The 15,781-nt window shown below is 34.0% G+C and overlaps 1 protein-coding gene across 1 annotated transcript; it reads right to left on the minus strand.

Moving 5' to 3' along the window:
* Positions 1-11,656: 11,656 nt before the first annotated feature.
* On the minus strand, positions 11,657-15,471 carry LOC124362016. The gene is made up of 2 exons (XM_046816157.1): positions 14,374-15,471; positions 11,657-14,284 (listed from the first exon to the last, which is right to left on the minus strand). Exon 2 carries the CDS (start codon positions 14,205-14,207, stop codon positions 13,059-13,061), a length of 1,149 nt encoding a protein of 382 aa, XP_046672113.1. The 5' UTR covers positions 14,208-14,284; positions 14,374-15,471; the 3' UTR covers positions 11,657-13,058.
* Positions 15,472-15,781: the final 310 nt, after the last annotated feature.

The raw sequence follows: 15,781 nt of genomic DNA on the forward strand, positions 1-15,781 counted from the left end.
GGGGCCAGTCGTATGACAACGGAGCAAACATGGCTGGGAAATACAAGGGTGTCCAGTCAAGGATTGTGCAAGAGAACAAACTGGCCTACTTTGTCCCATGCTCAGCCCATTCCTTAAATTTAGTTGGGGTTCATTCAGCAGAGGCCTGTGTTGAAGCACAATCGTATTTTGGTATTATAAACAGCCTCTACAACTTCTTTCATGGCTCTACATCAAGGTGGGAAGTTTTAAAACAACATGTTCCCCTTTCGTTATAAAATCAGAAAGTAAAACAAGATGGTCAGCAAGGATTGATTCTGTGGAGGTTATTTATAAACATATGGACAAAGTGCTGTCTTCTCTTGAAGACTTAACTACCCATGAGTTCTCATCTCCTGAAACAAGAGCTGAAGCTAAATCGCTACTTAAAAACATGAAAAGGTTTGAATATGTTATTATGACATGCTTTTGGTATTCAGTCCTCAATAAAATTGATAGAGTTAGCAAGTTTCTACAAAGAGAGGACACAATAGTAGACAATGCTGCAAGAAACATACAAGGTCTTCTAAATGTATTATCTTCAACTAGGGATTTAACTGTTTCAGAGGCAATTGATGAGGCAACATTTTTAGCTAATAATATGGGCATAACAGCAGAGTACAAGGAAACAAGAAAGAGAAAGAAAAAGAAAATGACAGGAGACACACATGAAGATGGTGGGCCAAATTTTACTGAAGAAGAGCTTTTCAAAAGATCACTTTTTCAAATATGTGATAGAATTATTAGTGAGCTAACTAACAGATATGATGCGTTAAAAATCGTTGCTGATAAGTTTAATTTTTTGTGTGGGGATCAAATAAAAAAATGGATGTTAAAACTTTGAAAAGTAAAGCAAAAGAATTAGCTACAACATATGCCAGTGACTTAAATGAAGAAGAGCTTGTGAATGAAATAGAGAGTTTTAAATTTCATGCCTTAAATATGGAAGATGGATTGGAAGACGCAACAGCAGCATCTTTGCTCAAAATATTGCATAAGAGCAAGTTGAAAGAGGGTTATCCAAACATATATGTAGCTCTTAAAATCTTTCTAACGCTTCCAGTCTCTGTAGCATCTGGAGAGAGAAGTTTCAGCAAATTGAAGCTTATAAAAACCTATTTAAGAAATTCTATGAAACAGCAAAGACTAACTAATTTAAGCATTGTATCAATTGAACATGAAAGGGCTTCTTTGATTTATTTTGATCAGATAATTAACACATTTTGCAGCAAAGAAGGCTCGGAAGATAAAGATTCTATAATTGTTAGTATTGTTTTTTTCTAAAACAATTGTATTGTTTTGGATTCATGTAAAATTGTAAAATAGACATTTCTATTTCATTAAAATAACACTTTCTTATTCAACCTAAGTTTTATTTTATTTCAACCCCATATACAAAGCATATAGTAGTAAAACTTATGGTAAATAGTTTGGTATCGGGGGGGGGGGGGGGCGCCAAAAGTCAAGCTTGCTTGCCCCCCCTAGAAGAAATGATAGATCCGGCCCTGGTCACGATGCTCTTGCCTAGGACGTCGCCTAATTCCTTACCAACATCAAATACAAATATTTATTTTTCTTAGATAAAATAGATATACAGATCACTAAACACAAAAAAATTACATGAGTATATTGGGAACTTGGACTGTTGTGCAATAATTCTGAAAATTAAGGTTTAGTACCTGAGATACTTGATATTCTGTATACTGCAGGTGCTGTGTATGCTTATGTACATAAGCGTTTTTCGTTAATATGGTACAGTAAAGATGTGTTTCCAGGATCACAATAAAAATACTCAAAACACATTTTTTAGTTCAAAATATGATTTATTATTGTACACATTATGGCAATGAGGGTGGAATTTGTGGCCTGTGCTAGCCCCTCTATTGCCTCTAGACCACTCCATCTTCTCAATGATGTATTTCTTTGGACCTCACACAATAGCCCTAACGTTTTATTTCTTTCTGCACAAAGCCCAGTTTAACTGACCGTCTGACCATCGCACAGCAAGTTTCTCGTATCCTGCTCTTGGAGACTTCATTCATTCTTCTTGTACAAAGATCATTATCATCTTCACACCATGCACCTCAACCTCTTCCATATTATATCTTAACCCAAATACACAATTTGAGGAATGTAGTAGTAACGTAGAGTAACGAATAAGTCAGTTGAGTACGAAAAAGTATAACATACCTTGCTTTTATTAGATATACTATTAATCACTTTAAAATCAGGAGATTAGAATTCACGCTGGATCTAGAACAATGCAAATTAAGTTGGTTTTTTTTTTATTTTTTAAGTTAGCTAGATTTAAGGTGTATTATCAATAAGCTATTTATGTTTATGGTATTTTTCAGTATTATGTTCTTTTTCAATAATTGTTACTCGTTCCTTAATATTACAAATGATATTGAGGTTAAGTGTAAAGAGATAACTTTAACTCAAATAAAGCAAAAGGTTTTCACTTTTTTATTATGTTCAACAAATGTTGGTTCTTACCAGGCCCGTAGCTAGGCTGGGGCAAACCGGGGCATTGCCCCGGGGCCCCCGGCCAGGGGGCCCCCAAATGAAGGTGGAAAAATTGAAAATGAAATTAAAAGTTTTAGAAGTGAACATTTATTTTGATTACTGTAGGTCGTAGGGATATTTTCATCGAATCATCAAAATGTCTTTATAAAAAAATATTTAAATAGCTTTTCAATATAAAATAATGGACAGTAGATATTGTTTCTCACAGAGATTTCGTAACAAAAATAGACAGACTATCAAATCAGCCTGTCAGTTGTTTTACGCAATTAAAGAAATGCAGTTTGCACTTTTAGTTCACGCTTACTCCTCCATCCCCAACAGTAATAAACTCGTCCTGACGTCGACGTGACGTAGACGGCTCCGTCTGCCGACTGCCTCTGCCACAGCTGACAGACGACAGTGAGAGTGAACTACGACTAGTGAGGTAGTGACAGGACTGCCCGGATAAGGTTATGTTATGTTGATGGTAAACTAACATCAAAAACTGAACGTTTGGCGTTCGTAGCTCGCGTCCCGTCCTACATCCTCGATCGTATCGTTCGGGTCGTCTCTCCATGCCGCGTACTTTCTCTCGTCGTAATCCATCACAGGCGCGCGCGTGCTGGCGTTCGAATCGCAGTTAGTCGTCGCCGTTCGGGGTTTCTGACGTGCATCGGTCCGTGCCGTTACTCGTTTGTTTACGGTGGTTTAAAAGTTTATACAATTTGTATTCTTATTCATGTATTTTTTAAAATGAAAGAAGCTAATCAAAGTGGGGCAAAGAAAAGGCAAGACCAAGACAAGAAAAGAGAAGAGGATGCTCAAAGTGTTCTTCCACCCTATCTGCTTGGTTATGTCCTACTACTAGTACTGACTACAACTAAAAGTACTAATGTCACATCTACATCTAGTACTGAAACTAGGACCAATAATTGGTGAGTGGCTTTGAATTTTAGAATACGGTATTTAGGCCTAATTAATTAGCTTGGCCAATAACTATATAAATTTAATATCTTAAAATTTAACTATGTTAAAATTAACTGTGTTAAAATTTAACTAGAGTTTTGGATGTTTGATTGAGTTTAGACCACTGTGTGTCTGACTCAGACTGCAATCTATTCTAATCTAATAAGCAATGTTTGTTTGTGGAATTTATCACTAGTCATATATAGCTACATATTACCTACTATTGTGTAGTGGGTCATTTAATTTTTTATGTGATTTTATGATTCCTTTGGTTTCTACTTCTTTCTGTGTAGGTATTTTTATTTGTTTTATACATGCACAGCAGCACAGCATGAATATCTATCATAGTAATTTATATCTTTTGTTGATAATATGATGTAAAAAATGCACCACACTCGCTTGCACATTCATTATTTTATGAGGCCAGTAAATCTACTCTTATATTTTTAATATTTTTTTTTATATATTTTTTTTTTATATATTTTTATATAATTTTTATATATTTTATTATATCTTTACAATGTTATATTAAAATTGCGCTTTTAAATTATAATGTTTATAATGTAACTTAATGTTATTTTGACTTGCTAAATTTTTATTGCAGGCCTCAGTCCAGGAAAATGAGATTGAAGAGGAAAGTTACAGCTCAAGATAACGTCTGAAGAAAGTATTTGATAAAAGAAGTAACATGCCTAGGGGCTAGGGCATCAACAAGAAAATTTTGTGCCAAACCTCCAACAAGTCTCTACGTCAAGCAGTGAAACTGATCGGCGTAAATGAATCAAGTAAGTAGACATGCCAAGTCCAGAATACTTATATTATATTTTTTTCAAAATAACAACATTAATGCTGTTTTTTATCGCCCTAAACATGGAATCCCTACGATAAAATATTCCATGGTTACATGGAAGTAAACAGTATTACTTCCATGTAAACATGGATAAATTACAGTAAGTCCTATTGTATGATCATGTTTGTAAGAAAAAAATACTAATGCATTGCAATCTACTTACAGGTGGAATGTAAGCCGGAACGAAATAAAAATTAATGAAACTTGTTTTAAACACCGGAGAACCCCATTTTCCAGACCAGATCATCGATCCAGAGGTGAAAAAACGAATTACTGAATTAGGACTAGGACCCTATCAACCATTGGACCCATTTCCATATGATGGAAAACAAGGTAGGTCCTTTTCAGCACAATTATTTTACCCTGAAGTCAAAGTCTGGGCTCAAACTGAAAAGAACTTGGTTGTGCTATTCGTCCAAATTGGATTGTGTTTATTTGCCAACCTTGCTGGTTGTTTCCCCAGAATAGGACCTGTTAGGAGGAATGGGATTCAGGATTAAGGGACGGAAAACTTTGTACTGATCGCATAAAGACACATGAGAATTCACTCAGCACCATGCTGATCTCCTGCTTGGTTTATGAGCAATGGCGACGTCATGGCTCCAATAGACGATGCACTAAAAAAGGTTTGAAGGAGGAGCGGAAATTTTTGGAGGAAAGTTTTGAAGAGGGTCTTAGATGCTCTCCCCTTATGTTGGCAACATGCAACCTTCCTTTTCGTGGAGACAGTTGGCATATCACTGATAGAAATAAAGGTAATTTTCTATCATTGATTTGAATTGCTGTCAAAATATGACACTATCCTAGAAGAATCTCTAATTACAAAGGCCATAGGTGGTACTGTTAATTATCTCAGTCCACACAACAATTCAGAATGAAATTATTTCTCTGATGGCTAGTGAAGTGCTTAGTGGAATTAAAGAAGAGCTTTGAAGTGCGCCTTTTTTCTCCATAATTTACGACACAACATAAAACAAAATGTAAGTAAAGTAGATCAGCTAAGCGAAGTTTTTCGCTATGTAAAGATTGACCATGACCAACTCGGAAAACCTTGTGAGTTGAGAATTTGTGAAACTTCGTTTACATCTTTCACAGCAGTTACTGACGCAAACCGCTTCGGGGCTAGAAGACGTCATCATAAAATCAATTTCAGAAAAAGGCCTTGACATAAACAAAATGCAGAGGACAAGGATACGATGGTGCATCGGTCATGAGTGGTTGTGTATAATGGAGTACAAAAGAGAATCCAAGAACTTGCACCCCATGCCTATTTCATTCACTGTGCCAGCCATAATTTTGAATCTGGTTCTTAAAGATGCCGTTGAATGCAATCGAGAAATAGCACAATTTTTTGAGACGGTGCCAAAATATTTACAGTTTTTTTGCCCCACCCCACAGCATTGTTCGGTGGCAAGAACTAAAAGTCGTTTCTGGTTGTACAGAGAATCCGAAGGCTCCTGTTCCTAAAGACAAGGGGGGTAACATTAAAGACTTTAAACCTTACACGTTGGGCAGGGAGATATGAAGCTGTGTACGCTTTAAAGGAAAGGTTCGGTGATGTAAATGAAAGCCTTAAATAAAATAATTTTGACAAGCAAAAAGCCAAAGGAAAGGAATGAAGCTGAGGGGCTCAAAAAAAAGGTTAGAAATCTTTTAGTTTTGTTTTTGCTCTTGACTGTCCAGTGAAAAATATTAGGGGAAATAAACATTGCCTCAAAATCCTTGCAAACGGAATCTATTGATTTAATGACAGCGTAACGATCTCCTAGGCAATGCTTTATTGAAAGTAACCGAACATTCGTTGGTCCTTTGAAGAAAGTCTGTAGTGAAGCAGAAGAAGTATGTTCAAAATGGGGATTACGATTACCCATATGAATTTATTGGCCAACGTGCAAGAAAGGGTAAAAAAGCACTTTGATGAACTTTGTGAAGACCAAAGACTGACAGATTCCTAAAAGCAATTTTCAGAGTGATCAATATTCTTCCCAATGGTTGATACTATAGTGTCACAAATTGACAACCGTTTTAAAAAGCATGAAGCAAGTGATTGATGCCTATAAAATTGTTCACCCTTCTTTCCTGGGCCTCATGTTTCAGATGAAGAACTGCGTTGTGAAGCTGATAATTTTGTAAGCAGATTTTCAGATGATGTAACGCATTGTTCAAAGCTCAGATTTTATCAGTAAGGAATGCTTTTTCAATCCAAATTAAAGGATTTCAAAAGAAAAGTAAAAGAAGTTGCAAATCTCCTACTCATTGAAAACAGTTTCCCTAGCATCAACCTACCCGGATGTACTAACAGCATGCTTTATTACCTCTACAGTCCCAGTGACAGTAGTCAAAGCAGAGTAGATCATTCTCAAAATTAAAACTCATCAAAAACTAACTGCGAAGCTCCATGTCCCAACAACGTCTCACTGATTTGGCTCTTTTTGTCTATTGAAAATGACAGAGCCCGAAAAATAGATTTTTGACCGAATTATATGATGTTTTTTTTTTGCTAGTGCAAGTCAAGAAGAAAGTCTTTTTAGTAAGTTCAGTTGCATTCTCACTATCAAACCTAGTTGGGCAAGTTTTTTAACTTGAGAATAGATGGGTATTACCACCATTGATCATATATAATTAATGGTATTACCAGTATTACCATAAACACCATAAATAAATATACAATTTACTTGGTTTGTATTCAAAAGGTATTATTACACATAATTAATGATATTACTTGTATGTTTATCTACTAAACTACATTGCCTTGGGATGTAGGCCTAAGAAGAGACTAAAAAGTTTTAAGACAATCCAGTAACACTTATGTCTTTATATATTTTTATAATCTATGTTGTGAATAAAATTTTGAAAAAATAATTATGTTTTTCATTTTTCCTTTCAGCACTATAAATAGCAATACCAATCACAATGGTACAAGCTGAAAAAATAATGGCTCTAAAAACCAAACATAATGGCACCAGGGCCAGGAGTCATACAAAATTTGCATATAAAATCATTACCAGTTTTATGACTTACCGTAGAAATCTTGTAAACAAAGTTTAAGCAAACAATTAAAGTATTATAGATTTAATAAGAAAAAAAGGTAATAATAAATAATAGGATAATAATAAAAAATGCACATAAATTCCCTAAGCCTAAAAGATCCAATTACTGTATGGCTTATAATCTATTAATAATTTAAAAAAGTGTGGAAATATATAACAAAGGGGGGCCCCGAATGGACTTTCTGCCCGGGGCCTCCAAGGCCTAGCTACGGGCCTGGTTCTTACCTGAATATTCGGATTCTTTTATAAATTTTTGAAGATAATTTCTATCTTAGCAATAACTTTTCAGTTTGAGCAATCCAAACGGTGAAATAAAATAAATATGAAAACTCTAATATAGAAGCAGTTTATTCTTCTACAATACTATAAATCTAGTACAAAAGGAGTTTCAGAATATTTTAGGAAGACATAAAATTTATTTTGTGATGTGTCCTGAATAAAATAACTTATTTTTAAGTTATCATAAATCAAAGTTATCAATTCATAAAATTTCCAAAGCTAAGTAAACATACAAATTTTTTACAAATCTCTTGACTTGTAACAAAAATCACAAATAGATGATACATTGTCCTGCAGTTTTTAGATCACAGTATGATGATTAGCTCTTCATTCTGTTGGATTAAAGTTGGAACTAAAGCTTAATCTTCTAAAAATAGATCAGTTTAAATTATAAAACTATGCCTTTTATACATGATAACCTAAAAATAAACCTATAGCACTTTTCCTCCATAGATGAAAACTTTTAGTTCTAACCAGGTTCAAGTTATCTGGGTAGATTCTGCAATTGCCCCCTTGAAAATTATAAATTTACCAGTGTGACCGGGTAAGAATTTTTGGGCCTCCACAAGGTTTTTCATGGATCCTCCTCTTTATAAAATTACTACGGTGGGGGACTTAAGTGCCACTACTCCATCAATTGGCCTGAGCTTTAGCAAAGCCTACTACTCGACGTGGAGCTGGAAAAATTGTATTTCTGTTTTGTTTTCTGTCCACACAGTATCTCAAAAATTAAACTGACCCATAGACTTTAAAGTTTGCACAAAGCTTTATTTCTCCTTCTTCTAGGTAATAGTTTGATAATGGTTCATGGCAATCCATGAGATCTGGCCTGAGCATTAATCGAATATTTTTACATTAAAAACAGTGTCTTATGGATAACCCAATACATACAATACCAATTTATTATAGTGCTTTGGTGTGTAGAATTCTGTTATTATAAAACAGCCGATATGGAACCCAATTTGATGAACGATAAATCTTAATATATCACGTGGCAAGATATTTTGAGAAAGATTTATATGTAGACATTAACTTTCGCATTAAACTTCATCTCCTATTAGAAAAGAAGAAGTTCTACGATGTGTCAAGTTCATTTTAACTATGATTGTTTATATGTCTATCTATCCGAAAGAACATCTCAATCATAATATCCTCAAGCAATAAAACAAACTATAGATTTTGAACTTTTCCACACAAAGCAAAGCCTGTTATGAACAAGTGTGTAGTGTACTTCTACCTTACCAAAAACATTTACTGTAAGCATAACAGTAAGAAGCTACAAACAAGTCAATAGACAGAAGAATGTTAGATAAATAATAATACAAAAGAGTGCAGGATAAACGATTTTTAAATACAAATAAATGTTTAAATTGTGGAAATTATCTGCTGAGCCCAAGCCCAGCTTTAAAAAGTTTGCAGTCCATGGTGCCCAGACTGTTTGCTACCTCCCCTGCCCCCCTGTATCCACCACATACATCTTCTCCTCTACTCCAACTTCATTATTCATCATTGAACTTAAAAAAAATTATTTTATTATCTTAGTAATTTGACACTTGACGTATGAGGTACCATTACATATCTTAATACCTGTTTTTGTTTCTTTAAGTTTTTCATATCAATTCTATATGGTGGAGGAGATTGGAAAAAATCTGCAATGTATAAGAAGTATCAATGTTTTAACTCTTCTAAGTAGTTTTTCTTCCAAGAAAGAATTGAACATTTGACTAAAATCAGAATTATTATCTAAATTCACTACAGCTACTAATTTATATCAGACAAGTCAATATTAACTATATAACTTTTCTTTAAGAGCTGGCCATAGTGAAAGAAACTTGAGTTTTACTCTATAATAACAACGGTACACTTCAACCACGTTTTTTCACTCACCCGCCTTATTGTTGGTTAAAGAAGTATATGAGATGTCACATTTTGAAGATCTAGTTAATATGCAATCAAACCTCTATTACTTTTTCTTGTGAGAAGTATACTTTTTAATATTTAAATGAACAATTACAAAAAAAGTTTTGAAAATGTTTACTGTATTCAATATTAAGAAAACTAAAGTAATTTAGATTTTTATTAGTTATATCTAATGCGACAACTGTCTTAGTTGTACAATTAAAAATAAGGTCTTAAAAAGTGTTTGAAGTTTAACATTTTTATTATTGGGCTAAACTCAAGAAGACCAGTAGTACAGCCAACTCTTAAGATGATGGTCTGAGGTTTCTTCCTTGATCTTTTAAGTTTGTCTCCATTATACATACTGTTACATAAACTGTAATTTGGATACTCTAAGTTATTTGAGAAAATACATATTCTTATTTAATTTACAAAAAAAATTAGAAATATTTAAATGCTCACAATTTCATCAAAGTTTTACTCGATTCAATGTTCTTTTTACTTTTCCACTTTGATTTGAACTCAATATTACATTTTACTACAAGGCTTCCATGAAGGTGTTTCTTAAGAAAGAAGTTGTGTGCTTTAGCTATATGACAAGCAGTACTGTTTGTAGTAGCAGGCTGTTCAAAACAGAAGAGTCAGTATTTTGCTCTGGTTGCAAACTTATAACGCTTTCACAAGCTCCTCTTCTTGCCGACTATCTTATGAAAAAGTTATTTGAGAGTAAAGTTCTTAGAATTGGTACTAAAAAAGTATTGTAGAACATTCTAATAACCAAAAAACAAAAATTTAGAATTATTGTAAAAACTTCAAAAATCATTGTACATATTGAAAATTGCACTCCATTCTGCAACACTTGATCCAACCAAATTTAGGGAATTGGCAGATCAAGTCATAACTCTTATATGTCTGACATGTTTGATGCATTATCAAATAATTTTCCGCAATTTTGAATATTCAATTGATAAGCCACTAGGAGTACTGGCTGTGTGGGGTTAGAGTTGTCCTTGACATGACCTGTGTGTAAGTCTATCTCTAGTAATCATCTCGCCTTTTTCTCTCTCTAGCCCAGGATCAGTCTCTCTCAACAAGGTAAGGGGTATCTCATAACCTCCTTTACCTTTCAGATTTTGTAAAACTTGTTAATTTGTTGGTGAAGTTTCTTTTGCAACGAGACAAGTAAATTTCTATGTACGACATGTGACACCCTCCCCCAAATCCAGTGATAGCGGCGTCGCCAACTGCCCATCCTTCCATGGACACAGAGTCAACCCCATGGGATGGAGGATGTCATCCATGCCATACCGCATGTGTAAGAGTAGGAAAACCACACCAGCAAATCGATATCAATCCTAATAATAATAGGCCTCGTTATCCTTAGTTCATTTGCCTCTATTTGATCATTTAATCTCTTAACTATCACATAGTTCATTAGTCCTAAGCCTGGATCTACCCTCACTTACTCAGTTTCATTCACATAAGGTGTAGAATTGATGATATTTGAAAAGTATTTCTATTTTTTTAACTCTTAAAATTGTTTGTACAGGGCTTTCACCAATCAACACAATTTCCTCTTAAATAGTTTATAAAAGGTAAAATGACTTACCATGACCATATTTTCAGTAATTATTGATATGAAACTTTAAAGAGATCTAATACTGCAATGAGTTAAAATCATATTATACTACGCACACCATAAAGTGCCCATTATGGACTTTATTGTATCCTCTACAGCTATGATAAGAATTCATTGGTTTTTTGCGATCATTCCTACAAATATTTAGTCTCGTCATTACATTACTTTTACACCTTCACCACTGCGTCTCTATATTGAGAGCATCTGCTACAGTCAACGTGTTGCAATTTGTATCAACAATTTTAATGTTTTACAGTTTGTTTTAAGATTTTACAAAAAATATATCTAGATTTTTGTCCATATTATTTACTTTTAAATATCATTCCTCAAAATTCGCTGTCCTTAAAATTTACCATGCTCAGCTTGAGTCCATGACTTAATTCCTGATCCTGGCTAAGCGAACTCCTGAAGTCTGGGAATAAATACAGGGAAATGTATGAAGCATGTCAGTGAGATATGTAATGTTGCTTTTTAATACATAATATAGCAGTAATGCCCTTATAACAATTACAACTGACTACATTTCACAGCATGTAAACATAATACTTTCAATGCAGTGTCAGGTAATTTGCATCATTAAAGAACTCAATAAAATACTTAACTAAAACCGGTATTCTTACCGAACACCATCACTAAAAACTAACAGCTTAGCAATTAGATACCTTATCACACCGATACCAGTTATATTACTAACCAACAAAAATAATGTAACATCCTAATTTTATCACAGTCTGTACTTACGTAACTTTATACAATCATAAGAGCACTAAAACTAGCCAACATTCTTCCACTGATTCAAAGAGTAATACAACTAAAACTCACTGTCCAAATAAAATAAAGAGAGAAACAGATTTAAGTCTGGTAACCGAAAACAATAAAGAAAACTAATATTATAAAACTAAAAACCGTTTTTTTAACTTATAGTCTGATTATAGCTTTGCATTGAGAGTTTAAACTAAAATTTGAACGCTTTCAACTTTGAAGTTAAAAGTTGACAGTATAAAAATGTAATATTTGAGACAATTATCTAAAATAGCATCTTACTTTACCAAATTAATTTAATAGAGTATAAAATGTATTATGTGAATAGTGATAAATTTTAACTGAACAAGCTCGAGACATTTTGCAACTTTAAAAATATTTATAAGGTCTTGGCACTTTTACATACAAGAGTATATTACACTAAAAACATATGTACAATGTAGATAGCAATTATCAGAGAAAATGTAAAAAATAATTCAACTAACTACTTGTGTTAATTTAAAATGTACTACTAATCTTTCTATATAAAGAAAGTGTGCACAGATTGTATATATGCTACAACTAGGAAAGAGTCATGCATTCTATAGTATTAAACTCAATGAAGAAGCCTAATAGTTCTGATCTATTAAATTTCCAAGGAACAGGAAGGACCAGACAAGTTGATTTGACTACCAGCTCTTCACTATAACTAAGCTTAAACTCTCTAGAATTTCAGACAATTTTGGAACTTAATACAAGTCCTCCACTTCTCCCACACTCCAAGATTAAATCAGTTGTTTAAGACTTTTCAGTCATAATTTAAACCACTGTTTACAAACACAAAATCTATGAGCCCATACATTTATTCCATAAACTTGCCCACATTACAACCTACTGCCTATATTGTCATCTTTTGATTGAATGGTGCACACATGCACTTGTGTGTTTCTGGATATTGAATGCTCTAAGAATCCTGGATGCATATTTACAGTACGGGGCTAGCAACACTCAAAACATGGACCAGCAAGAGATTTAAATTTTTGATCATAGAGGATACCAACCTTATTTTAATCCAACCGCACCCTACCATTCAAGAGGACACCAACCTCATTTAAATCCAACTGCACCCGCCTACTATCCCAGAGGATACCAACCTGTTCGGGCAGCTGAAACAAAGGACATGGGTGAGACTGCTTTCAGTGGACCCTCCCCAGACAGAAATGCCATAGCAACAAAATCGAAAAATGAACCAAGAAAACATACTCCAACTCAGAACCTGGACCAGAGTATAATCGAAACTCCAGGAAACACTGAACCAATAAAACAAACTCCTAAGAACCTGGACCAGAGTATAATCGAAACTCCAGGAAACACTGAACCAAGAAAACAAACTCCAACTCAGAACCTGGACCAGAGTATAATCAAAACTCCAGGAAACACTGAACCAATAAAACAAACTCCTAAGAACCTGGACCAGAGTATAACCGAAACTCCAGAAAACACTGAACCAAGAAAACAAACTCCTACTCAGAACCTGGACCAGAGTATAATCAAAACTCCAGGAAACACTGAACCAAGAAAGCAAACTCCTAAGAACCTGGACCAGAGTATAACCAAAACTCCAGAAAACACTGAACCAAGAAAACAAACTCCTACTCAGAACCTGGACCAGAGTATAATCGAAACTCCAGGAAACACTGAACCAATAAAACAAACTCCTAAGAACCTGGACCAGAGTGTAACCAAAACTCCAGAAAACACTGAACCAAGAAAACAAACTCCTACTAAGAACCTGGACCAGAGTGTAACCGAAACTCCAGAAAACACTGAACCAAGAAAACAAACTCCTACTCAGAACCTGGACCAGAGTATAATCAAACCTCCAGGAAACACTGAACCAAGAAAACAAACTCCTACTCAGAACCTGGATCAGAGTATAACCGAAACTCCAGAAAACACTGAACCAAGAAAACAAACTCCTAAGAACCTGGACCAGAGTGTAACCGAAACTCCAGAAAACACTGAACCAAGAAAACAAACTCCTACTCAGAACCTGGACCAGAGTATAATCAAACCTCCAGGAAACACTGAACCAAGAAAACAAACTCCTACTCAGAACCTGGATCAGAGTATAACCGAAACTCCAGAAAACACTGAACCAAGAAAACAAACTCTTACTCAGAACCTGGACCAGAGTATAACCGAAACTCCAGATAACACTGAACCAAGAAAACAAACTCTTACTCAGAACCTGGACCATAGTATAAACATTCCAAATTATACATATACTGAAAATCCAATATTTTTGGGGATGCAATGGATGTTATTTATATATATATATATATATATATATATATATATATATATATATTATATATATATATATATATATATATATATATATATATATAAATATATATATATATGTAACTTAGTAGCAAGTTTATAAATACTGAACATTGAATGTTTATACAATATTTTGAAGCAAAAAACTACAAATATAGAGATGTTTGGAAAAGACGAAAACCCTTATACCCAACAACAAAGCTGCCTTGTTAATATCCAAAATGTACAGAATTGAATTTTAATAAGCATTAATGGTTGATTTATATTGGTGAATAACACTTTGCAGTTGTACATATCTTCCATTTTTCTCTCTACTACACTGCAAATTTTGTTATAGTAATGAAAAGTATTACTGGTATAATGTGATTTTCAAATGTGCTAATGTTTTGAGATTGATTTAGTTCGTCTTCTTTCCTAGAACAAGGATTTTTTCCATATACTTTGTTAAATTGGATATTATAGATTCCTCAGACTTCCATCTCTTATCAAACTTTATTAATGTCTAAGAAAACATGTTAGTCAAATATTAAAGTGAAAAACAAGAAACAATATATTTATCTTCAAAACAAAAGCTTCTTTAAGAAAGATATTGTTGTCAAAAACATAAATGTATATAAAAAGAGGTCAGTTAATGATACATTTTTTTAATTTTTTTGTGTTTTATATTAGCATAACACATATATCACTCAAAATCTATGTAACACTTAAATAATCCAATAATAATTTTAGTTTATGAAACAAATGAGCTTTTAGATTTTTTTAGCTGAACAATTAGCTTTTAGTTTTTTATAACCACATAATGTAAAATGTACGAACTACACCAATATTCATAGTTTGATTAACATTTTTTACTCACAGGATATTTACCACACTTTCATTCTATACCCAGTCAAATATAAGGATTACTACAAAAAGTATGAATAATCGAATATTAAATTTAAAATTGTTATTCTTTCTCAATATTAACACTACGGAGAGATAACAAATTATTTACTGTTCTAATTCCTAAATAGGGTCATATTAACATGCTAGGAAACTACAGAGCGATATCCATCCTTACTGCTTTATCTAAGCTGTTTAATTACTTACTTACTTACTGCCGGGGCGTAACAAATCTCAGTCGATTCTTCGCCTCGTCTATGAGCCTCTTCCACGCCCCCCTGTCTTCCGCCAGATCCACAGACCCTCCACACCGGGTCACATCTTCGACCACTTGATCGCACCATCTTATCTTTGGCCTACCCAAAGGGCGCCTTCCTGCCGGTACCGCCTGGTAGACCTCTTTTAACCTTGTGCCCTCCTGTCTCCAATGTACATGTCCTAGCCAGCTAATTCTCTTTGCCTTCACCAAAGCCACAATATCAGGATCTTGGTATACATTGCGTAATTCTCTATTTTTTCTTATTCGCCACACCCCTTCATCACATATTGGTCCAAATATTTTTCTGAGAACTTTATTCTCAAAAACAATCAACCGCCCCTCATTTT

This window comes from Homalodisca vitripennis, chromosome 5 (genome assembly GCF_021130785.1).
Source record: "Homalodisca vitripennis isolate AUS2020 chromosome 5, UT_GWSS_2.1, whole genome shotgun sequence".
Taxonomy (NCBI): Eukaryota; Metazoa; Arthropoda; class Insecta; order Hemiptera; family Cicadellidae; genus Homalodisca; species Homalodisca vitripennis.

Excerpts from the sequence above, each read along its gene's own strand:
- LOC124362016 (XM_046816157.1), bottom strand. The coding sequence starts at position 14,207 with ATGGTCCAGGTTCTGAGTAAGAGTTTGTTTTCTTGGTTCAGTGTTATC.